We start from the raw sequence: 26506 nt of genomic DNA, 5'->3' as shown, positions 1-26506 counted from the left end.
ACACCAGGTGTGTCTGCACCACTTCCCCACCACTCCCCTTCCAAGACAGGTGTGTATTTACCCCCCCTCAAGGTGCCAAGTGTGTCTGCATCCCTTTCCCCACCCCAGTAATGGTGCCAGGTTGCATCACCTTCACCCAGTAGTGGTGCCATTTGTATCTGTAACTGTGTCTGTAACACCCCAAACGGTGCAATGTGTACTTTTGCAGCTCTCTGCCTCCAAATAACGCTCCCTTCTGCCATCATGGTGCTAGGTGTGTCTAAACCCTTTCTGCCCAAAATGTGGTGCTAGATGTGTCTGCAACACACACAACACGTGCCCCTGAATGGTGTGGGGCGCATCTACAACCCCTCACCTTTGTGCCTGTATATTGTTTTTCTTTGACAGATACCTTCCATTGTATATGCTGGTAATATCTTTGTGAGTACTTGGTCTGAATGTTGTTTTTGCCCTTTCAATAATGCAGGAGAGATACTGAACCTTCAGGAATTTAATAAGACCCAGCCCTGGTCAAGATTTGCTGGCCCTGTCGCCTGTGATCAACTGGGCACTGACTGAAAATGCCAACCCAAATGCAGTATTATAACTCCTCTCCTTCAGTGACAGGGATTCTGCATCCACAAACTGCACAGTGTGCCTTTGAGAACATGAGGCCCAGAGACCCCTATCCCAGTCATACTGCACCACGGATACAACCCTCCACAGGTAAGGGTGTGTGATGGAGTCTATCCGGTAATGGCTACATGCTCTCATTGCATCTCTTTGGTTTATTCTGTGGCTGGGGAAAACACAATTTGCAGCTGGTAAAGCCTTAAAGTTGTGTTCTTCCAACAGTGCGCATTTGAAACTTCTGAAGTGTACACATACAACAAAAAGAAAAGCAGATCCCTTATATTGTAAACATCCTTCTATAATCGAAACATCATAATATGGAGGTTAAAAATAAAGTAGAACTACCGCTAACTTTTTATAATGGACGCTGAGTAGTGCATTCATTTACCACGAATGCATGCTCAAATTGTGATTGTGCAGGTGCAGATGACCAGTTAGATGCATACATGGCCATTTAAGGATGTAAAAATACTTGATCTGTGTATGTAGTCATGATGTTTGTGGACAATTGCACACCCCTGTGTGCACATTTTGAAAATCAGGCCTTATGTGACTTTCCCAAAGGCACACAATATATTAGTGGCAGAGCTGGAAACGGTACTCAGGAGCAATGTTCCCTGTAAACTGTGTGCATGTGTGGCCATGTAGCAATCTTGTGTCTACCGCACATGTCATGTGGCAGGGAGTGTGGCTGGCACCCAAGTCCCGCTCTGTGTTCTGGGCCCTCAGCCTGCCAGAACTCATGGTTCATCTTGGCACTGGGGACTGGGAAGCAGGGCAGACCTGAGTAAGGAGCAGGGTGGGGAAGGCAGGGGTTCCTGGTAGGGGTGGGTATAGGAGATCACAGGGGGAAAGGGAGGTGCTCCTGTGCATTTAGTGACCTGGCAAGAAGGGAGGGCTGTGGCCCCAGCTGTGGGGAAACAGGCCTTGGTCTGTAGGGTAGCTATAGCAGGCACACAGCCTTCGCTACCTGGCTCACCCTTGTTGCTGCTTAAGGGGTTGTGCACCCCCACAACTGCATTGTAGGACCAGCATATGGTCTGTGAACCCCTGTGAATCTCCCACACCCAGCCTGGAGAGAGACAATTAATAAATAATACAGGGAGGTCTGAGTCTGATCATCACTAGTCCTAGCAGTTCTCTCTTTTGTCTTGCTGTTTCCTTATTATGAGATTATGCTTTAATTCTTTTGGGAAACTTGCAAATATATAAGCCAGTGTTTCTGTTAAGCTCTCATCACAAGATCTGTTTCTCTGCCACTTGCAAGTTTCTGTTGAGATGAATGGTTATTTTATTTTGCCTTAATCTTACTGTATGTATAATGCTGTCATATAAATCAGTGCCCTTGCTTGGAATACTGTGTTCAGTTCTGGCACCCTGTCTGACACCACATTCTACAGGCCATTACCCTCTGACCCCACTGAGGATTACCGAAAGAAACTACACCATCTGCTCAAGAAACTCCCTCAAGAAGCACAGGAACAAATCTACATTGACACATCCCTAGAGCCCTGACCAGGGGTATTCTACCTGCTACCCAAAATCCATAAACAGGGGAATCCTGGACACCCCATCATCTCAGGCATTGGCACCCTGACAGCAGGATTATCTGGCTATGTAGACTCTCTCCTCAGGCCCTATGCTACCAGCACTCCCAGCTATCTTCGAGACACCACTGACTTCCTGAGGAAACTATACTCCTTTGATGATCTTCCAGAAAACATCATCCTGGCCACTATGGACGTAGAAGCCCTCTACACCAACGTTCCGCACAAAGATGGACTACAAGCCGTCAGGAACAGTATCCCCAATAATGTCACGGCAAACCTGGTGGCTGAACTTTGTGACTTTGTCCTCACCCACAACTATTTCAGATTTGGGAACAATTTATACCTTCAGGTCAGTGGGACTGCTATGGGTACCAGCATGGCCCCTCAATATGCCAACATTTTTATGGCTAACTTAGAACAACGCTTCCTCAGCTCTCGTCCCCTTACGTCCTTACTCTACTTGCACTACATTGATGACATCTTCATCATCTGGACCCATGGGAAGGAGGCCCTTGAGGAATTCCACCAAGATTTCAATGATTTCCACTCTACCATCAGCCTCAGCCTGGTCCACTCCCTGTACACTACAATGCTAATAAGCGATGGTCACATAAACACCACCCTATACCAGAAACCTACTGACCGCTATACTTACCTACATGCTTCCAGCTTTCATCCAGACCACATCACATGATCCATTGTCTACAGCCAAGCTCTAAGATACAACCGCATTTCCTCCAATCCCTCAGCCAGAGACAAACACGTACAGAATCTCTATCAAGCATCCTTAAAACTGCAGTACCACCTGGTGAAGTGAAGAAACAGATTGAAAGAGCCAGAAGGGTACCTAGAAGTCACCTACTACAAGACAGGCCCAACAAAGAAAGTAACAGAACGCCACTAGACGTCACCTACAGCCCCCAACTAAAACCTCTCCAGTGCATCATCAAAGATCTATAATCTATCCTGAAGGGCGACCCCTCACTTTCACAGACCTTGGGAGATAGACCAATCCTTGCTTATAGACAGCCCCCAAACCTGAAGCAAATACTCACCAGCAACTACACACCACACAAAAAAACCCACCAATCCAGGGACCAAACCCTGCAACAAAGCCTGTTGCCAACTCTGTCCTCATATCTATTCAAGGGACACCATCATAGGACCTAACCACATCAGCCACATCATCTGGGGCTCGTTGCACATCTACCAATGTGATATATGCCATCATGTAACAGCAATGCCCCTCTGCCATGTACATTGGCAAAACCGAACAGTCTCTACGCAAAAGAATAAATGGACACAAATGTGACATCAGGAATCATAACATTCAAAAACCAGTAGGAGAACACTTCAGTCTCTCTGGTCACTCAATAACAGACCTCAAAGTGGAAATACTTCAACAAAAAACCTTCAAAACCAGACTCCAACATGAAGCTGCAGAACTGGAATTAACTTGCAAACTAGATACCATCAGATTAGGCCTGAATAAAGACTGGGAGTGATTGGGTCATTACAAAACCTAAACTTAATTTCCCCAATACTAATTTCTCCCTACAGTTACTCAGACCTTATTGTCAACTGTCTGTAATGGGCCACTCTCTTACTACTTCAAAAGTTATTTCTCCTCCCTTGGTATCCTGCTGTTAATTGATTTATCTCGTTAGACTGACCTAACACTTGGTAAATCAAAACACATCCTTTCATGTATTTATACCTGCTCCTGTATCTTTTACTTCATACATCTGATGAAGTGGGTTCTAGCCCACAAAAGCTTATGCCCAAATACGTTTGTTAGTCTCCAAGGTGCCACAAGGCCTCCTCGTTTTGTTTTGTTTTTTTTGTCTCAAAAAAGTTATAACTGAAGTAGGAGTTTAGAAATAGGTGATGGAAAATATCTGGAAGAGTGGAGAGACTTCTGTATGAGGAGACATGAAAAGATTGGGTCTGTTTAGTTGAGAGAGGAGATGCGTCGGGGGAGACATAATAGTGGTATGCAAAATAATGAAGAGTATACTTCCATATAGAAGGTGCTCCTATTACTAGATGACCTCCTGAGGTCCCTTCCAACCCTGATATTCTATGATTTATCCTTGTCAATAATACAAGAACAAGGGGACCTTTAAACTGAAAGATGATAAATTAAAAATTTCATTTTAGTTTGGTCATCTTTAGTTTTAGTGTGCTGTCGTAAAAATACTTTCCTTCTCAGTGCATATGCATAGTTGTAGCACCCCAGTGGCGAGTTAGATCAGTGTAAGAAGTCTTTAAAAAACAAACCTGTAAGCTTGCCTGAGGACAAAAATGTATTGCGCATTGGAGTTTGTAGCCCTCTCACTACAAAGAAAATTCAGAGGGAATGTTGCCCAGGAGTCCTGACTCCCCTTCCCCTTCCTTGATGCTCAAACCTTTTTCCTAAAGTAGTCAAGGATGAAAATTACAAGCCTATTTAACAGTAAAAAAATCAGCAGTTTGAACTAAGTAGGCACTTATACTTGCCTGCATCGCCAAGGGTAGGGTCAAGCCCAAAATATAATTAAGTTTACTAGGTTTTTAAACTTGAAATGTACCACAAGGAAGTAATTGGTGGTGAGCATGGCTAGATGCTGCAGTGATACTGGGAGGTCTGTCTTGCTGGCATCGTGTGGAGGAAGGGTGATTGTGCTTATTCATGAGGAGTGACAAAAGGTTTAGGAAACCAGACCTATGAGGAAAGGTTAAAAAAACTTGGGCATGTTTAGTCTTAAGAAAAGAAGACTGAGGGGGGACCTGATAACAGTCTTCAAATATGTTAAGGGCTATCATAAACAGGACCATCATCAGTTGTTCTTCACGGAAGGTAGGACAAGAAGTAACCAGTTTAAATGGCAGCAAGAGAGATTTCTGTTAGATATTAGGAAACATTTTCTAACTGTAACCCTTCTGCCTGTCAGAGATGGCTGCAACAAGGGCCGGGTTCAGTATCTAGAAGTTCCTTTTCAACAATACAACACTTGAGCTCCCACCCAGTAACCTGGGACAATTAAACCCAACCCCCTGGGCACCTCTAAGAGGCGATACTTCCTCTCTTGCAAGCACAGAGTCTGAGTGTAGAAAAAACTTTAATTAAAGGAGGGAAATAATGTGGTATTAATTTGGGGAAACACCGCAAACAGGGTTTATAAACATAAACCATGAGCAAAAGACCCACTGTCAAGTAAGTTGGGAAGTGTCCTTTTCCCTTCAGGGTCTTAAGTCCAGCCTTTTCCCCTCAGGGTCTCAAGTCCAGCAACCCAAAATTCCCCTTTCATGTGCCCGACCCTTCTCTGCACCCCATTCACAGTTGCTGTCCTTGGACAGTGCAAACCCAGAGTTCGGAGGTGCATCTGCAGAGTTCACCTCCCACCCTAGGTGGATGGGGGCAGGTAAGGAGGCCCCTTACTCCCTCTGCTGCTCGGGCACTCACTCACTACCCCTCTCTGCAGGGCTCTGCTCTGACAATCTCTGCCAGCCACCCTGCTGGCTGTGCCAAGATGTCTTCAGGGCCCCCCCTTATCAGCTCTCAGTGATTTCAGTTCTGAGTGATTTCAGCTGTTAGTGGGGGAGCCTCACTTCTGGTGCACACTGGGTAGTTTCTTGCATCAGACACACGGTCCCAAAGCAGGTCTAATACTTAGACCTATGTATAAGTAATTTCAGCTCTGCAGCATGTAACAAGACTCTCAATTGAATGTAAATTAGCTCTTTTATTACACAGTGGAGAGCGGAAGGGCCAAATGGTGTCTGTGACCTTAGGCAAAGCCCACCCCACCAGATACAAGTACTTGTCATGGCCCTCTCTCAACTCACTGGGCTTTGGAACCCATATCCCCTGCCTAGCGAGTGCCATTCAGTTGAGTGCGATTCCCTCAATCGAGAAATGCCAAGTACAGTTCTGCTGCCCTTGATTCACACAACAAGGATAACAGCCCTTTATTACTCTTGCACCAATAACAAGGAGACTGGCGATCCCACACCAGCCAAAAGTGATAATTTGGGCAAGCAATCCCATCATGCTGAGCAGCTAGGCAGGGTGGGTGTGCCTATGCAAACGAGATCCGCTCCTGAAGTCCTTTTCCACAGCTCACCACTAGATGTCGGTGGAGAGCTCATTCAGACTGTGCTTACATAACTATAAGGGTAGTTAAGTATATTTCAGAAGGCTAGTACAGATACACCCCAATCTAGTACAAGATAAGATGGTTTGACAGAACAACGAATAGGGATGTTTTGTCCAAGATATCAGGAACAAGGGAGGTAGCAAACAGAGGTCTTGAAACACGTAAGGCGGTATATAAGTTGTGTATCCCCGTTGTTTGTCTCAGTCTACAAATGTCAGGGTACGTTGCCTCAATCCTTTGTGTAGCCTAGCAGAGACTCCTGCTGCTGACTGAGATACTCCTTGCCACTGGGCACTCATGTGTTAGTTGTACCTGTAACCACGGAGTCAGGATGCTAGGACTGTGCCTTGACGGCAGTAAACTGGGCCGAGTGCCTTTGTCACTGAACTGCGACTGTGATCGTTCTTTATGAGTAACATCGAGGTCTGCTGAATTCGCTTTATCTGCTTGTCCAAGGACAGAAGCACTGAGCAGCCTGAACAGTATTACCAAGGCAATGACTTTCCAACCTTCAACATTTAACAACACCTGGGACCTCTGCATCTAAAAACCTGAGCTTCTACTGCCTGCTCTAAAAGGCCTAGGTCTGTTAGCATAAAAGCTGTCATGCTAGGCTAGGACTTTTCAGCTTGGAAAAGAGGAGATTAAGGGGGGATATGACAGAGGGATATAAAATCATGAGTGGTGTGGAGAAGGTGAATAAGGAAAAGTTATTTACTTGTTCCCATAATATAAGAACTAGGGGCCACCAAACGAAATTAATGGGTAGCAGGTTTAAAACAAATAAAAGGAAGTTCTTCTTCACTCAGTGCACAGTCAACCTGTGGAACTCCTTGCCTGAGGAGGTTGTGAAGGCTAGGACTATAACAGGGTTTAAAAGAGAACTGGATAAATTCATGGACGTTAAGTCCATTAATGGCTATTAGCCAGGATAAGTAAGGAATGGTGTCCCTAGCCTCTGTTTGTCAGAGGGTGGAGATGGATGGCAGGAGAGAGATCACTAGATCATTACCTGTTAGGTTCACTCCTTCTGGGGCACCTGGCATTGGCCACTGCCGGTAGACAGGATACTGGGCTGGATGGACCTTTGGTCTGACCCAGTATGGCCGTTCTTATGCACCAGTCACTACAGGGGAAGAGAGAGCCACACTGCGTAAGGCTGGGTTACACACGGCCCAATTTGCGTTGGCCAAGATTGCAGCCAGTATATCAGGGACTGAACTGGGGACCCTCAGAGCTTAACTTGTGAGTCTTGACAGCTTTAGCTGAAGAGCTGGGCTCTGTAGCTGGGGTCTCTATCAGACTCCCATCTTATGTGGGTTGGGCACAGAAGGGGACATGTAACCCACACTGACGTGTGCATTATACACACACGATACCCTCCAGTCCTAGCTCACCAAGGCATACCCTCTCTGCATACACGTCTCTCTGAAGGACTCACCTCTTTCACAAAGCCCACAATGTTTTTTAGATTATAAACTCTTTGAGGTGGGGAATAAGTATCAGAGGGGTAGCTGTGTTAGTTTGTATCCACACAAATAATGAGGAGTCTGGTGGCACCTTAAAGACTAACAGATTTATTTGGGCATAAGCTTTCATGTGTAAATCCCGCCACCGCCCCCCCCCCCAATGTCTGATGCATACATCAGATGCATCTGAAGAAATGGGGGGTTTTACCCATGAAAGCTTATACCCAAATAAATCTGTTAGTCTTTAAGGTTCCTCGTTGTTTTTGAGGTGGGGAATGTCATCTGTCACTTTTAGAAGTTGTGACACAACATTACTGGTGACTATTTCATTCTGATTAGGATTCCAGTTCCGAGATGTTTCACCTCTGCGGGACAAACCTATTTGGAATGACCCACGCAACAAACCAGAACCTTGGACTAAGTCCCTCCGGAAATATAGAGTAACCTTGAATCACAGGCCTGTTGAATCTGTGCTGAGCAGAAAAGCACCTTTTGCAGGTAAGTAAATATTTCTCTGTCAGTTGAAACAGTAAGAACAAGTAATGATCTGGTGATTCCCTGGCTGGGATAGTTTGAATGAGGTGTTAAGAATTAAATCTACTGAAAATCTTTGTAAGAGGAGCAGATTTTGACGGTGGGTTTGAATGTGCCTGTTATTAAATATAATAAGTCCTGCTGACATCACTGTCTGTGACATGTACCTGACTCAGAGAAATGTGTACACAAGGATTTCAGAAGACTTTGTACCAAATGGCCATACTTTGAATCAGTACAGTAGGTCATGGGTTCTCAGACATTTTAATACTATGCAAAAAGAAAAGGAGTACTTGTGGCACCTTAGAGACTAACCAATTTATTTGAGCATAAGCTTTCGTGAGCTACAGCTCACTTCATCAGATGCATCCGATGAAGTGAGCTGTAGCTCACGAAAGCTTATGCTCAAATAAATAGGTTAGTCTCTAAGGTGCCACAAGTACTCCTTTTCTTTTTGCGAATACAGACTAACACGGCTGTTACTCTGAAACCTTTAATACTATGCACACTTTCAGTCAGTTGCAATTGCTTCACTTTCAGTGTGCCCCAGAATCTTGTGTGTCATTTTTCATGGCATTTTAGTGGAGTTGCTATGGAAAATGGTGCAATGATGATGGAGTAAGTCCTTAGAAGACTGAAGACTTGCAACAGGAGGTGGTTCATGAACTGCACTTATTTTATTCTACCCAGGTTTTTGTACTGTGCCTATCACTTTAATACCATAGAAGCCTTATGCAAATGCTTGTGGCCCACTGTGAGTAGCGGTAGGAAGGTGGATCCCTGCCTAGAAGCTGAGAATTTCTGAAGTAGATCAAAAACTACTATTCACCTCTGACTGTAAAGCCAGTTTACTGGTTAATCCTTTTGCATTATTTAGAAATTCCTTTAGCAATGGATTCTCAAACATGTTGTTAGCTAGCTCTGAGCTGTTGTTGCAAAAAGCAGGATGACTTAGACATGTACATATATACTCCACTGACTTTGCTATTACTTTTGATTTCTATGATTTTTGCTTTTTGTTTTTTTAAATATTTATCAAACATCTTTAAAATCTTTATTATTTATATGGTTAGGGCTCAGTCCTGAGAAGTGCTAAATACACTCAGTTTCCACTGGGGAACCAACTCCTTTGCAGCTTGTATATATTTCATCATGTGCAATTATATGCTATTTTGATCATGGGTAGTGCAAATTTTCATTGAGATTGCTATTGAGCTTTGGCTTCCGAAATTAATTAGTTCTATGAATAAGAAGCTTAATTTTTATCATGAGAAGAAGAATTAATTTCTGAGGAAAAGTGAACATACTCATTCTCACTTTAAATGTCTGGAAGAATTTTTGTATGTAGTGTTGTTGTAGCCATGTCAGTCCCAAGATACTGGAGAGACACGGTGGGTGAGGTAATATCTTTCACTGGACAAACTTCTGTTGGTAAGAGAGACAAGCTTTCAAGCCATATGGAGTTCTTCTTCAGCTGAGGAAGAGCTGTGTGTGGCTGGAAAGCTTGTCTCACCAACAGAAGTTAGTCTAGTAAAAGATATTACTTCACTCACATTGTCTCTGGAAGACTTTTTTTTACCTTTTTAGACCTTTTTAACTTGTTTCTGTTGTCATCAAACGCTGTGCCTACAGAATCCAATTTCTTCTACAAGAAAGAGGATATTATTGCTAGAAAGACAAAATAGGGTGTGTGAATTCCTTATCACTACAATTACTCTTCAATATTTGTTAATTTCCATTACCTAGCCATTTTCTAGATGCATTAATAATACCAGGTTTCAGAGTAACAGCCGTGTTAGTCTGTATTCACAAAAAGAAAAGGAATACTTGTGGCACCTTAGAGACTAACCAATTTATTTTAGCATAAGCTTATGCTCAGATAAATTGGTTAGTCTCTAAGGTGCCACAAGTACTCCTTTTCTTTTTATTAAAAATACCAACAGATGAAAAAAATAGCAGAAGAGAGATTCAGTAAACCGTGTGGGATTTGTTCTCTGTAATCCTTTACAAAAATCCCTTTTACTATGTTTATGTAATCCAGATACAAAAATGTTATCAAATGTAAAGATGCTGCTATATTATCAAAAACTTGTAACCTACATAATAACATGAAGACATGGTCTTATATACTTGCTATAAATGCCTTTATTTATTCTGTTTTTGTAGCTCGAACCTTAAGTGCTGGCTTGAGTGGTCATAGGTATAGAAATGGTTGTGTTGATGTGTTGCCGCAATATAGTTCAATGAATGATCCCCACTTGTTTGACTACTATGCTAGGAAGTTTGGACTGCGAGTGACTACCAGGTGTCTTCCAGTTGTACGTACTGTTTTATTTCAGTTTATTTGTCTATTCCACATTAGTAGGAATTAATATTATGTATTTATCTAACCCTTCATCCTGAAGAATTCCAAAGCTCTTAACAGCCATGCATGTATGTAATATATACAAATTTAACATTAACTTCATGCGTTGCTGAAATGCAGCCACTTCTGGGGTGAAATGTTTAATGCAGGTAATAACATTGCACAACTCTGGAAGATACATAGTAAAATAATGCAGTGTCCAAGCTTTAGGAGGACTTTAAGCAAACTGGAATTTGATCAAGACACAGAATAACACGCTGTTGCAAAAATGTGCTGTGAAATCTTTAATAGTCACAAGTAGTCAGTATGTCATACGTCCCATTTGGACTTCAGTACCATTCTCTGTCAGCTGATTTTGTAAAATAATGGTAATAGGGCTTTGTCATCCTATTTAACATTAGAATTTGTACTTTCAAAGTAGTGTATCACATTATTTATTAGACAATTGAGAGAGAGAGAGAGAAGGAATTATATTTATGCCAAGGATTCCAAATGTTTAAAAAAACAGCGCAAACCCCACTTGCTTTACTTCTATACACAAAACAAACTCCCCTCTCCCCTGCAACCAAAACAACAACAACAAAACAAAAACAAAAAAACCAAACCTCTATACTAAAAAACCTATAAGGTTTCTCAGCAATAATTTTTCTTCTCTGTTTTTAAACTTCTTAAGTCTGATTACATGAAGAGACGTCACCAAAGTGCACCCCAATACAGGAACGAGCGTGCTGGTACCAGATCCAGTTCTGCAATGCACGGAAAAGTGCTATACAAAGTCACTGTGAAGACTGGAGATAAGAGAGGTTCGGGAACTGATGCCAGGGTAAGAACATTTTAAATGTCAAAGCCTCCAAAACTGATAGGATCTTTTCTCTTTATATTTAGCAATACTGGAAAAATAATCCTCAAAAATAAATTTGATTTACATCTGCTATAAAACTTCAGCCATTTAAAAATCAATTACTGGTGGGTTTCAAAATACAAATTGTCATTTTCTGTATGTGCTCTTTACTACTAATGTGGTAGTAAGTCATATGTGTTTCTAAAGTGGGTCTTTCAGAAGCCATTAAAATCAGGGTTACTGATACCCGCTAATCTGAACCAATATTAGTTCTGCCAATCTGGCTGGGGGGCCCATTAATCAGTGTTTATCATTTTCAACTGTATGATTTCTTAAATAACCATAATCACAGTATGAAGGCAAGAGGATTACAGGTTCTGTTTGCTGTGAAGGAGACCAGATATTTGATGAAAGGATCCATCTGTAATTTATATAAAATAAGCCTGAGTCAGTTGGGTTCCTAAAGATTCCTTATTACCTCTTTTTAAGCCCAGTATACCAGGCGTAAACTCTGCATAAGAAGACTGAACAAGATTCCCCTCAGAACTCATCAGTTCATTAGCTTTGATCAGCTAACAACCTCTCTGCTAATTGACAGATGACTTACCTTCATGCTGAGCTTAATGGCTTGCTCATTGGCAGTGCAGAGAGCTACCAAACCGTAAATGAGCCCTGTTAATTGACTAGTCTAGCATGTCTATGTTGCCTTTCTGTCAGTGATCTCAAACAGCTTTACAACATTAATGAACTTAGCCTTACAACACACCTGTGAGGTAGTTATTAATAAGGCTACGATTTAGTCACAGAGGTCACAAAAGTCACAGGTTTCAGAGTAGCAGCCGTGTTAGTCTGTATCTGCAAAAAGAACAGGAGGACTTATGGCACCTTAGAGACTAACAAATTTATTAGAGCATAACCTTTCGTGGGCTGCAGCCCACTTCATCGGATGCATAGAATGGAACATATAGTGAGGAGATACATATATTCATACAAAGAAGGTGGAAGTTGCCATACAAACTGTGAGAGGCTAATTAGTTAAGATGAGCTATTATCAGCAGGAGAAAAAAACTTTTGTAGTGATAATCATGATGGCCCATTTAGACAGTTGACAAGAAGGTGTGAGGATACTTAACATAGGGAAATAGATTCACTATGTGTAATGACCCAGCCACTCCCAGTCTCTATTGAAACCCAAGTTAATGGTATCTAGTTTGCATATTAATTCAAGCTCAGCAGTTTCTCATTGGAGTCTGGTTTTTGAAGCTTTTCTGTTGCAAAATTGGCCAAACCGGACAGTCTCTATGCAAAAGAATAAATGGACACAAATCTGACGTCACGAATCATAACATTCGAAAACCGGTAGGACAACACTTCAACCTCTCTGGCCACTCAGTAAAAGATTTAAGGGTGGCAATTTTGCAACAGAAAAGCTTCAAAAACAGACTCCAACAAGAAACTGCTGAGCTTGAATTAATATGCAAACTAGATGCCATTAACTTGGGTTTGAAGAGAGACTGGGAGTGGCTGGGTCATTACACATATTGAATCTATTTCCTAATTAATTAGCCTCTTACACTTTGTATGGCAACTTCCACCTTCTCTGTATGTGTATACATATATCTTCTTACTATGTGTTCCATTCTATGCATCCGATGAAGTGGGCTGTAGCCCACAAAAGCTTATGCTCTAATAAATTTGTTAGTCTCTAAGGTGCCACAAGTACTCCTGTTCTTTCTACAAAAGTCACAGAATCTGTGACTTCCGGCAACCTCCATGACTTCGGCCTGCAGCGGCGCACAAACCCCTGCAGCTCCCAGCCATGGGTGCTGCGGGACCTTGCAACTCCAACACCCAACCCCCCAGAACTCCTAGCCGTGGTGAAGCTGCCCCATTGCAGGCGGTGTGGGGACCTGCAGATCCCCATTTTGTCACAGATATTTTTAGTAAAAGTCATGGACAGGTCACGGCTTCCATGAATTTTTCTTTATTTCCCGTGACATGTCCATGACTTTTATGAAAAATATCCATGACAAAATCTTCGCCTTAGTTATTAATATATCCAGTTTATACTTTTTGGGGGGGGGCAGGGGGGGAGCAGGGATGGCTGGGGGCAGAGAGAGGTTTAAGGTCTTGATTTTTTTTTTTCCCCGGAGGCACTGAGTACCCACAAATCCACTAAAGATCATTGGGAGTTGATCAGTCCCTATCCCTTATGAAAATCAGGCCACTTATTTAGGTGTCTAAATATTGATTTGGGAGCCTAACTTTTAGACCAAGATTTTTAAAAATTGAGAATTAGAGCTTAGAGATTTCCCTGGGGTCCCACAGGAAGTCTTCGATGGATCGTGACTAGATCTTGGGCCTGTGTCTTAAAGAGAAAACTGCCTCTCCTCTCCTCCAGCAGTAATCTTAAGAGTGGGATTTATTAGGCTATGTTTTGTTTACTGTGGAAAATTACATAAAATTTAAACTCCTTTGACGGGACGAGAGTAAAAGAGTGTCTTGTGTTCCCCCTCTGGATCACACAGGCATGAGTTGAGCTCATACCAGCACTCCTTGGCTAAAAGAATGTGTCCGCTTCTCACTGACCCCACCTGAGAACCCTGCTGTAGTCTTAAAAGATTACAAATTAAATCAAGGGTCTAATTTTGAAAAGTACATGAGCATATTACTTGTATATTGAACATGAAAAAATGCATATGGAAGCATGTGTAAGTTGCACATACGTTTTTGCACTTGCAATATCAAATTGGATCTCAGTGACTAGTAAAATTCCCCAAAGTGCCCAAATCTGACTTCCAAAAGAGATGTGGGTACTTAGGCTTGGTCTACACTAGAAATTTAGGTCAGCATAGCTACATCACTCAAGGGTGTGAAAAATCCATATTCCTGAGCCAGGTAGTTAAGTCAGTTTAAGTCCCTGTGTAAACAGTGCTATGTCAATGGAAGTGTAGACCTTCTTTCATCAACCTAGCTACTGCCTCTCAGGGAGGTAGATAACCTATGCTGGCAGGAGGGGTTCTTCTGTCAGCTTAGGTAGTGTCTATTTTGAAGTGCTACAGTGGCACAGCTGTTACAGTTTCAAATGTAGACAAGCCCTTAGTACCCTAAGTCCTATTAAAAATGAATGGGACCTGGGCTCTTTTGAAAATTTTACCCGACTAGTCGATTTGCATGCATGGTGGTAGTAATTACATCTGCAAATTAAGCACACATTTTTAATGTGTGATTGTGTGTGCACATTTTTGAAAGCCAGGTCTTTAATCTGTTGCACACGTATCACTACTCATAATATGTTTTTACTAATAAATTAGTGTATATTTAACTCTTAACTCCTTTAATCTTAATGAACGTGTCATAGGGATCTTTAACATTTTTCTCACTACTATCTTTCCAGTTATTTTTCCTCTCTCCCTGCCTCAGAATGATATTTTTAGAGTTTGGAACAGAAGTCTTTGATATTCTTGGCACTCTTATGCATTTAAATTATATAATTGACTGGATGATTTTGATTACACAAGGGTAACATAGGCAATACAGTTTCTGAAATATTTTTTCATGAAGCAGAAAAAGACACGTGTGTGAGGACTGAAAGCAGAAATTAGTTTAATCTTAGGTTATAATCTGCAAACGCTTAACCACTGGTTTAACTCTGGTCATGTGAGGATTCGCACTGGCTGTGCTCTCACTACTTCTGTTACCAGAGTTAAGTGGATACACTACTACTGCTGTTTACACGATCAGGACCTTAGTAGAATGTCTCTTGTCTAGCTGAATAACTGTTGATTTGGAGACTAAGTGGCAATGGCTGATTTTAACAGTTTTTTAAAAAGATAAAATGATTACACAAAAAAATAAAAAATTCCTAGTGCTTTGAAGTTACGTAACACCTTCCACTTGAGCATTTCAAAGAGCTTTAAAGACCTAAACTAGTTAAGCCACAAAACCCTGTGAGTGAGGGATGTATTATTGTCTCAATTTTACACATGGGTAAACTGAGAAATAGATGTGCAGGGACTTGTCCAAGGTCAGTCAATAAGTCAGTGGCAGACAGGGAAATAGCGATGAGTTGTGACTTAGGCCAGGTCTACACTAGAAAATTAGGTTGGTATGACTATGTTGCTCAGGGAAGTGAAAAATCACCACCCTGAGAGATGCAGTTAAACGGACCTAACCCCTGTTGTAGACTGCGCTATGTTGACAGGAGAATTTTCCTGTCAACATAGCTACTGTCTCTCGGGAAGATGGAGTATCTATGCCAATAGGAAAAGCCCTCCTGTTGGTGTAGGTCAGTGGTTCTCAAAGCCGGTCCGCTGCTTGTTCAGGGAAAGCCCCTGGCGGGCTGGACCGGTTTGTTTACATGCCGTGTCCGCAGGTTTGGCCGATCGCGGCTCCCACTGGCTGCGGTTCGCCACTCCAGGCTAATGGGGGCTGCGGGAAACGGCGTAGGCCAAGGGACGTGCTGGTCGTCCTTCCCGCAGCCCCCATTGGCCTGGAGCGGCGAACCACGGCCAGTGGGAACCACGATCGGCTGAACCTGTGGACGCGGGAGGTAAACAAACTGGTCTGGCCCGCCAGGGGGTTTCCCTGAACAAGTGGCGGACCGGCTTTGAGAACCACTGGTGTAGGCAGTGTCTTCACTGAAGTGCTATATTGGCATAGCTGCATGCTGCTGCAGAGTTTTAAGTGTAGACCTACCCTAAGTTTCCTGCTTTAAATTGTACTACTATTATTATTTATTAAAAAGCTACCTTTTAGAATTAGATTTAATAGCAATATTTTACCCACAATTTTTGCTTTCAGTTAATTAGAATGTAGGAGACAATTTTAAACTAACTGTTTACTTGACAATATTTAACATACTGGAATGAAGTTTATAACGGCAGTGTTCTTGCTAGGATATGGGTACCAATCCCTTTTGGTGGTTTTATAGTAGGAGCAGCTGTGGCTATTTATGGTGTGAAGTTTCCATTCTTCCCCTTCCCTTTCACCTGCTTTTCAGTTATTCATAACTTTCTCAAACAAATTCATTCTAGGCTGGAATTTTCCATGCTTGGCCTTGGATCAAATACAGTTTTTTTCTTTTGAAAGTTCAGCAACATGTTCTTAAATGAATCAATTAAAAATATATATTCTGATATGCCCAGAAGCCTGGACAATGGTTGCCTATTTTCATAGCTACAGAAATAAGATCTAGTTGACGTGTAAGGTAAGAATAAAAGTAAACACAAAGGGACTGACTGATCCAAATAGGCCAGACTTGTGTTGTGGGGAAGTGGGTAATTTCATGATACAAGTTTAAATGTTGTGACTTAATTCCCTTTATAATATGTACAAACTGTTTATATTCTGCTCCGTTTGAAGTCAGTGGCTAAACTGCTATTGACTCCAGACCTGGTGTTAGAATGCATTTATTTGAGAGACTTAGGGCCAGATTCTAGTCTCACATACACTAACATAAATCCATAATAACCCCAATCAAATCTATAGTTACACTGCTGTGAAACCAGTATAAGTGAGATCCAAATCAGGGTCTTACAAAAGTGAATCATTTACCTGCTTACCATATCTTCCTAGACAATGAAATCTTAAATGTTTTTAATGCAGCTGAGTTATTAATACAGGGATATTTATTATATATTTCTTAGGTATTTCTTAAGATGAAGGGCTCTAAAGGAAAACTCAGCAAGACACGTTTATATAAGAAAACTGGATCTAATGTGTCTCAACAAACAGCTGTGTTTAAATTCTCCAAAGGGTCAATTAATACCTTTAAAATTCATGGTCCAGAAATTGGAGAAATCCAAAACATCACCCTGGAGGTAACCATTTTTTGTGACTTGAAGTTAGTATAATTTGCTTAGAGGGGAAAATGTATATAATTTTATAGATCTGAATGGGTCACTTGTTTACAATATGTTAAATTGAGGCTCACATAATTAACTGAAAAGGGAAATGCAATCACAGCTTGATAGACCAGAGGTGAGTTGAAGGAAAAATAAGTTGTGACTCCAAGCTTCTACCCCTGCTATGCAAAAGCATGATAAAGATAATAAAAGCTGTCTGAGCATGCAATAGTATTAACTTTTGAGGTTATAGATTTAAGAAGAAGTCATGCATGGGAACAGCAAATCAATCTTCCCAATTAGGAGATGAGGTATAGCAGCGAGAGAAACCTTGTGATAGAGACAAGTTGCAGAATTCTGACCCACATCTCAATTTTAAGAAGTTCTTCCCCTCCTGCAAGAGAAGGAAAACAAAACCAAAAAACTTTGGGTCAACCAGTAGGAGCTAGTTAGGACATTGAGAATTGAATTCAGATTTACACCCCGCCCCCAATCTTTTGAGGTGTTCAAATCTGGTGTTGTGTTTTGGATTAAGGCCTAGAAATAATTCAACAATTATTATTTTTTCTTTGACAGTTTGAATTGGCGACATGGGGTTGAGGCTGGAGAAGGGGTTGAGGCTGGAGAAGGGGTTGACAGGGAGAATACTAAAAAAGGAAAAGAAAGGAACATAAAAATTCTCATCACAGAGTAGCTCCAATGTCCCAGAGTCCGGAATCCTATCTCTGATAAATACCAGTAAATATCCCTCTCAAACGTCTTGGAGCTAATATCATGATAGAGTGACAGGTTTCAGAGTAACAGCCGTGTTAGTCTGTATTCGCAAAAAGAAAAGGAGTACTTGTGGCACCTTAGAGACTAACCAATTTATTTGAGCATAAGCTTTCGTGAGCTACAGCTCACTTCATCGGATGCATACTGTGGAAAGTGTAGAAGATCTTTTTATATACACACAAAGCATGAAAAAATACCTCCTCCCACCCCACTCTCCTGCTGGTAATAGCTTATCTAAAGTGATCACTTTACAATGTGTATGATAATCAAGTTCGGCCATTTCCAAGTAAGAACACTATCCCCAATAATGTCACGGCTAACCTGGTGGCTGAACTTTGTGACTTTGTCCTTACCCATAACTATTTTACATTTGGGGACAATGTATACCTTCAGATCAGCGGCACTGCTATGCATACCCGCATGGCCCCACAGTATGCCAACATTTTTATGGCTGACTTAGAACAATGCTTCCTCAGCTCTCGTCCCCTAATGCCCCTACTCTACTTGCGCTATATTGATGACATCTTCATCATCTGGACCCATGGAAAAGAAGCCCTTGAGGAATTCCACCATGATTTCAACAATTTCCATCCCGCCATCAACCTCAGCCTGGTCCAGTCCACACAAGAGATCCACTTCCTGGACACTACAGTGCTAATAAACGATGGTCACATAAACACCACCCTATACCGGAAACCTACTGACCGCTATTCCTACCTACATGCCTCCAGCTTTCACCCTGACCACACCACACGATCCATCGTCTACAGCCAAGCTCTGCGATACAACCGCATTTGCTCCAACCCCTCAGACAGAGACAAACACCTACAAGATCTCTATCAAGCATTCTTACAACTACAATACCCACCTGCGGAAGTGAAGAAACAGATTGATAGAGCCAGAAGAGTTCCCAGAAGTCACCTACTACAGGACAGGCCTAACAAAGAAAATAACAGAACGCCACTAGCTGTCACCTTCAGCCCCCAACTAAAACCCCTCCAACGCATTATTAAGGATCTACAACCTATCCTGAAGGATGACCCAACACTCTCACAAATCTTGGGAGACAGGCCAGTCCTTGCCTACAGACAGCCCCCCAACCTGAAGCGAATACTCACCAGCAACCACATACCACACAACAGAACCACTAACCCAGGAACCTATCCTTGCAACAAAGCCCGTTGCCAACTGTGCCTACATATCTATTCAGGGGACACCATCACAGGGCCTAATAACAGCCACACTATCAGAGGCTCGTTCACCTGCACATCCACCAATGTGATATATGCCATCATGTGCCAGCAATGCCCCTCTGCCATGTACATTGGTCAAACTGGACAGTCTCTACGTAAAAGAATAAATGGACACAAATCAGATGTCAAGAATTATAACGTTCATAAACCAGTCGGAGAACACTTCAATCTCTCTGGTCACGCGATTACAGACATGAAAGTTGCTATATTACAACAAAAAAACTTCAAATCCAGACTCCAGCGAGAAACTGTTGAATTGGAATTCATTTGCAAATTGGATACAATTAACTTAGATTTGAATAGAGACTGGGAGTGGCTAAGTCATTATGCAAGATAACCTATTTCCCCTTGTTTTTTCCTACCCCCCCCCCCCAGACGTTCTTGTTAAACCCTGGATTTGTGCTGGAAATGGCCCACCTTGATTATCATACACATTGCAAGGAGAGTGGTCACTTTAGATAAGCTATTACCAGCAGGAGAGCGGGTTTGTGTGTGTGTGGGGGGGAGGGGTGAGAAAACCTGGATTTGTGCTGGAAATGGCCCAACTTGATTATCATACACATTGTAAGGAGAGTGATCACTTTAGATAAGCTATTACCAGCAAGAGAGTGGGGTGCCTTGCCTGGGGACCATAGCAGAATAGCATATCAAAAACTAATATGATCAAATGGGGCTATTCTAATGACACACGTATATGTGAGTGGGCTGAGGTGCTGACCATGGAGCATCTGCTCATTTCCTGACTCTTTGAGGAAACCTGTACAAAGGAGGATCCCGCTGCAGCAATGGAAAGAGCCATCATTTGTGCACAGTCCTGGAAAAGCCTCTAGTTTTTGACAAGGTCATGAGGAGAAGAAGAAGAAGAAGCTGGGAGGAGCAATTTCAGGAAAAGTCTTGCTCCGCTCCTGCAGCTCTGAGTTGGAGTATGATCGTTCAATGTGTGGGGATGGCGCATGTGAAGTCTGGTCAACCCAAAGGAGCTCTTTGAGGATGGAGGATACCCTGTGCTGCCAGCCTTTAACAAAATTCATATGTGAATTGCGACTTTTAGGAGTTTACGACTTGGACAAATTTGGATGTTTTTCACAACAATGGCAAAAGACACATTCCTGACTCTAGGCCGACCTTGTGCCAAATTTCAAGCCCTTACGGGTCACCACCAGTCTGTTAGGAAAATATCTAAATGAAAAGTCTTGTGGCCTGTCCCATAGGTGTTAAGATTTGTGTGTGTCTGTGTATGCATGGGTAGTATATGGACGTTATGGCATGTAGATGTATGCATACATGTAACACATGCAGTGTGTGTGTGTTGAAGTTTCACTAGACCCCACATCCCTGTAATCTCACTTTTTAAGGCTTTGCATGTTTCTGTTTAAGCATGATGGTCTAGAGAAGCAGCAAGCCTGGTATGTGGAGGAGATAACTGTGACTAATCCAAGCCGGGAGAAGACTTGGCACTTCCTAGGTCGACAATGGCTATCATTGTATCACACTGACTGCCAGCTCAGCCGCAGCTTTATGCCCACTGGCAAAAGCAGACTCGCTGTTGTGGATGGAAAACCTGACCACACAGGTAAGCACAGTGCTGCACTTTCTGCAAGCTGCCAGCCCCGTGTACACCCCAATGTGCTATGTTCAGTTTCTTGGTGGTGGTGTTTTATGCAAGCACGTAGCAGGTGGGGATACATTCCTTTTATTAACATACTACCCGTTATCTATATCTAACTATACATGTTGTAACGTGAAATATAAAGACAGATAATGCAGTTCCCTTTCACACTGGACTGAAATCTACTGCTCTGTGCAGCGTCAGCTTATATATAGGAAATGTATACTCATCATGAATTTTTCTTGCCTTCTTTAGTATCACGCTTGTATCTGGGAATCTAAGCATAGGTCACTCCACTATTATTTAATTCCAGACTGTGAATAGGAGGCAGGAAAACCTCCCAGTTCATGCATGTTTTTCTTGTTGTGAACTGACACAGTGATATTCCTGGGCTGTGCGTATCCATCTGGGTTGCTGTAGAATCTGTGTGCCAAAACAAAGGGACGCCACGCTAACCAGACTTAAATAGCATAAATGTTGTTCCCAACTGAAAATATTGGCTTCAGGATTCCATCAGTGTGTTTCTTCTTAAAAACACACAACAGCAGTAGGAGATTTACTAACTGGGAAAAAATGACAACAATAATAAATAATACAAAGCCAGGTTGGCTTGCGCTCTACATAAACTAGGGGATGGGCAGGAGGCAGAAGAGGTAAGCAATAATTACTGGTTGGAAACAGGCAGAACTGGTAAGGAATGAACTCTGTTCTCAAGCTTGTAAGAGAGCAGCACAGTGTAAATGACAAACCTTAAGAATAAGTGAGTATGTAGACGGTGTCCTTTAAGTTTAAACCACATTTCTGCCCTATTGAGCCTTGACTTTTCAGGACATAATTTTATGATACTTGCCTAGTTTTGTGGTAAAATAAATTCATGATCTGCAGACAACAGGAACAACTACTGCATATAAATCATACACACAAACAAATTGGCAGCTGGGACTATAAACCTGGTCTGTCGGCTCAGAAGCCAAGCAGTGGTACCCTGTAGTTTAAGAGCGAACTCCTGAGCTTCCACAAGTAGCAGCTCCCTTATCCTTTTTGTGGGTCAGCCACTAGAGAACAATGTCTACATACTTATATATATATATATATATATATATATATATATATATATACACACGCAGCCAGTGCATCACAGTGGGACAATATAATGAGACCATATGTGTAGAGAGTGGCCCACAACTTCACAACTGAGTGACAGAATTAAGGCCTAAATTCAGTATTCTCTTCCCTAATGTGGTTTTGTTTGTTAAAACTGCACTATAAACTTCATAGAGTTTTCTGTTTGATTTGCACACATACTGCCAATGTCCAGGCATAGTAACTATAACAATCTCCAGGGTGATCTGTACAAACTCATAACCACCACTGGCAGCAAGTGACACAATCGTTAAGAAAATGAATGTATGCAGTGTAGTTGTAGCCATGTTGGTCACAGGATATTAGAGAGACAAAGCGGGTGAGGTAATATCTTTTATTGGACCAACTTCTGTTGGTGAGGGAGACAAGCGTTTGAGCTTTTTGAAAGCTTGAGCTCTTTTTTCATGTTTTGAGAGCTCTGTGTAAGCTTGAAAGCTTCTCTCTCTCACCAAAAGAAGTTGGTCCAATACAATGTATTACCTCACCCACCTGGTCTCAAGAAAATGAATGAGCATTCTATTATCGGCTCTGCCACAGATTCCTGTATGATCTTGGGCAAGTCACTTAGGCCAAAGTCATGAAACTTGAATGCCTAAGGTTAGGCACTTAAATAAATGCCAGACTTTCCGAGGTGTTGAGCCCCTGCATCTTCCTTTTCTCGTGGGACTCCGGTAAATCAAGGGGAGTTGTATAGGCATAACACCTCTGAAAATCAACCTGCTTATTTAGTGCCACCGATTGAATCACTAACACCACTTTCTGCAGTGCCTCGCTGTTCCTTGGAGGTCTCTCGTGTTTATATACTGAGTCAGATGTTCCCACATATGCACCCAACCCAGCCCTGCTTAGCTTGGGAAGTCTGATGAGATTGCTATTGAACATGGCACAATTGCAATTTATTTTGATGCTGCTGTTAGTGCTTGAATAACATCTTTGTTAAAGGTCAGGCGCCAGCTGTGACTCACAGCATTTTGCCTTGTTTTTTATTCACAGGGAAGAGAGTAAAGGGAAAAAAGTCAGTTTAACTTTACCTTTCCTGGGTTTGTCACATCTTATTTTTCCAGCAATATTAACATTGACATGTGGTAGGGCAGATTCACGCGGGGTCTGTCTGCAATAGAAAGGCTGCCAGGACGGGTATTGAGGCAACCTGTGCAGGTGCAAATATTGGGAAAATGCATAGTAAAGACATTCAGGTGTCAGGAATTAGGACCTACAGCAGAGCCGGTCTCCGGGCTACCTAATGCACACAGCTGGCCTGTAGTAGGCTGTCTAATTGGCTATGCCACCTGAGTGGATGGCTCAGCAGATTGGCTCTTAAGCCCAGCAGCAGTTGCAGTTTAGCAGCTGCTCAAAGCATTTTCCCATGGCTGTGACAGCGCCTATACCTGATTGTTCCCAGCCTTGGCCCATGCCTTGCCTTGCTCCAGCTAACCGGGTTCTGACCCTCGGTGCTGATTCCTGAGCTCTGACTTTGGCTGTGGCATCTGACTGCTGACTCTGACCCTGGGTGCCAATTCCTGGCTACCGATGCCTGCTCTAACCACTAGGCATGTTCCAACCACTAGCTGTGACCACCTACATCTCAGTCGCCAAGAGCAGAAGTGCTGTCTGTATCCCTGGACTTGAAGTAGTAATAGCAACCAAATGCATGGCTTAATCATATGCAGGGTTTACAGTTTGTGCGATGGCTTTCAGCACCCACACTGTAAACATTGTTCCAGCGCCCATGAAGATGTGCTGATTTCACACGTAAACTCAGTAGTCTCCGGTGGCAGGAGACTTATGGAGACCTCTGCAGAACCCCAAGCTGCCTAGCATGGTTGAAATTCTAGGGGAGGGTAGTGTTAAAAATGCTGCCTGCATTCCCCAGGGGTGAATTCCCCTGCATAGGCACTGACCTGGCTGGCATGGGAAAGTGTAATTTGCATCTCCCTCTGCCAGCAGAAGTGAATCCTGACTAGTTTCTTTTTACATTTTAATAAAGAAAAATCAGAAAGGTTCAGGGTCAGGTTTTCCTTTGTGAACAAGGCTTGTTATTGTGAACCTTAATTGGCTGTCAGGTCACCACCAGTGCACTACCTAAAAATAGGCATCTCCTTGCTTTATTTATTAATTAGGGTAAGTATTTAAAGGTTAATGTCCAGGGCTGCAAGCACTGTTCTACCAGACATTGGCTGTGCTATAGAAATGTACAGCTTCTGTTGTACTATAAGGGCAGAGGTCCACATTTTCAAAAGTGGCCTTTAATTTTGGGAAGCTGCAGAGTGCTCAGCACTTTTGAAACTTGGGGGAATTGTCCGTGGCCAGTTAAGTACTTAAGCCTTTAAATATGCATAATGAAAGCACAAAGGTGTACATACAATATGTCTCTGTATTTATAATCATGCATATTGTACAGTAGATGTAAAATGATTGGGATCTGATTTTTATAAAACATTGCGTCCTTCAGCGGCACCTTCTAGGGACAAACTGAACACAGTCCTATAGTGTGCTGCAGACCAGTGAGCTCTAAACTGTGCCTCCCGAATAGCGCTGACAGCGTTAATCATCCTGACCTATAGTAATATTTCCTGGCAGTTGTTGAGCATAAAATAAGAACATAAAGAACATAAGAATGGCCGTACTGGGTTAGGCCAATGGTCTGTCTGGCCCAGTATCCTTTCTTCCAACAGTCGCCAGTGCCAGATACTTCAGAGGGAATGAACAGAAGAAGGCAATTATTGTATGATCAATAACGTCCAGTTGTCCAGTCGTCCAGTCCCAGCTTCTGGCAGTCAGAGGTTTAGGGACACCCAGAGCATGGGATTGAATCCCTAACCATCTTGGCTAATAGCCATTGATGGACCTATCCTCCATGAACTTATCTAATTCTTTTTTGAACCCAGTTATAATTTTGGCCTTCACAACATCCCCTGGCAACCAGTTCCACAGGTTGACTGTGCTTTGTGTGAAGAAGTACTTCCTTACATTTATTTTAAGCCTGCTGCCTATTAATTTCATTGGGTGACCCCTGATTATTGTGAAGGGGTAAATAACACTTCCCTGTTCATATTTTCCACACTGTTCATGATTTTATAGATGTCTATCATGTCCCCACTTAGTTGTCTCTTTTCTAAAATGAGAGCCCATTATGGTAAAGTGTCTCTGGAATAGTTGTCTTTTTTTGAAGGAGCAATAACACCTCTTCAAAATATTTCTTTGATTTTAATGGTACAGCAGCTCCACAGTAGTTAAGCTTATGTCACATCTTCTGTTTCAAGGGCAAATTTCTAAGACCTCTGTAATCAACATGCTTAGTCAGATTCCTTTGAAATTTGGTGTGCTGCAGGAGGGTGCCAGGTAGGGTTAATAAGCCAAATTTCGGGTCATTTGAACAAGGGGTTGCAGAGATATAAACCCAGAAAATAATAGCCATTTTTCAAAATATTTCTAGGTGGGTTTTTTTGTTCAGAGATAGAGGTCAAATTATTGATGTGATGCAGGCCAAAATGATCTCAATCTGTCGAGTTTTACTGAAGGTAGTGCGTGGCATCCACTAAATCTACAGGGGACCCAAATTGAGAGTGGTATTTAAGAAAATGACAGGTTTCAGAGTAGCAGCCGTGTTAGTCTGAATTCGCAAAAAGAAAAGGAGTACTAGTGGCACCTCAGAGACTAACCAATTTATTTGAGCATAAGCTTTCGTGAGCTACAGCTCACTTCAAGCTATAGCTCACGAAAGCTTATGCTCAAATAAATTGGTTAGTCTCTGAGGTGCCACTAGTACTATTAGTAGTACACTAGTAGTACGCTATCACTAGTACAGCTGCTAGAGGTTTCCGTTCCCATTATTTTATATGCTTTAAAGCGCAACCCTTTAAAGTGCTCTAAAATCTGATCTGTTCATTTGGATTGCTTTGAAATTTGTGCCTCATGGGGGCTTGGGGTAGCATTATTGATCAAAATTTGCCGTCATTTAACCGAGGGGTTAGAGTTTCATCCCCCCATCCCTCCAAAACAAGTTTTTTCTCCTGCCTTGTACTGTTAAACTGAGAGGTACTAGTGACTGGATGGCTCAGAGACCTTGTTGAGACTGATAGCTGTAAACTCATCCTTCAGTTGACATAACTAAGGCTAAGTTAATCACAAAGGGGGTTTGGACTATGACTGGAGGTTGCTACAATCTGTAAGTCGCGGGTGACAAATTTATTTTCTGGGGAATGTAATAAAAGTCTTTCTTTGGGAAAAATTAGACCTGTGAATGCTTCCTGGGAGGGGAGAGGTATTGGGGGTGGAGGAATGAAAGAGATGTCAGGGCTCAAGCAAGTAGGCGCAGGGGCTCAAACAATTATTTTAGTTTCATAACTGATGTGGTAAGCCGAGAGGTGC

At 42.3% G+C, this 26506-nt stretch overlaps 1 protein-coding gene across 1 annotated transcript in view; it reads left to right on the top strand.

The window, feature by feature from the left end:
• The first annotated feature begins 482 nt into the window (after positions 1 to 482).
• LOXHD1 (lipoxygenase homology PLAT domains 1) overlaps positions 483 to 26506 on the top strand; it is a 303450-nt gene continuing 277426 nt past the window's right edge. Inside the window, exons 1-6 of the mRNA XM_043547366.1 lie at positions 483 to 705; positions 8110 to 8268; positions 10471 to 10622; positions 11343 to 11492; positions 17159 to 17332; positions 20761 to 20956. Of these exons, the coding sequence (XP_043403301.1) occupies positions 561 to 705; positions 8110 to 8268; positions 10471 to 10622; positions 11343 to 11492; positions 17159 to 17332; positions 20761 to 20956 (976 nt within the window). The 5' untranslated portion in view covers positions 483 to 560. The remainder of the gene's footprint in view (positions 706 to 8109; positions 8269 to 10470; positions 10623 to 11342; positions 11493 to 17158; positions 17333 to 20760; positions 20957 to 26506) is intronic.

This window comes from Chelonia mydas, chromosome 5, assembly GCF_015237465.2.
Source record: "Chelonia mydas isolate rCheMyd1 chromosome 5, rCheMyd1.pri.v2, whole genome shotgun sequence".
Classification (NCBI taxonomy): domain Eukaryota; kingdom Metazoa; phylum Chordata; order Testudines; family Cheloniidae; genus Chelonia; species Chelonia mydas.
This window is presented reverse-complemented; position numbering and strand designations above follow the sequence as displayed.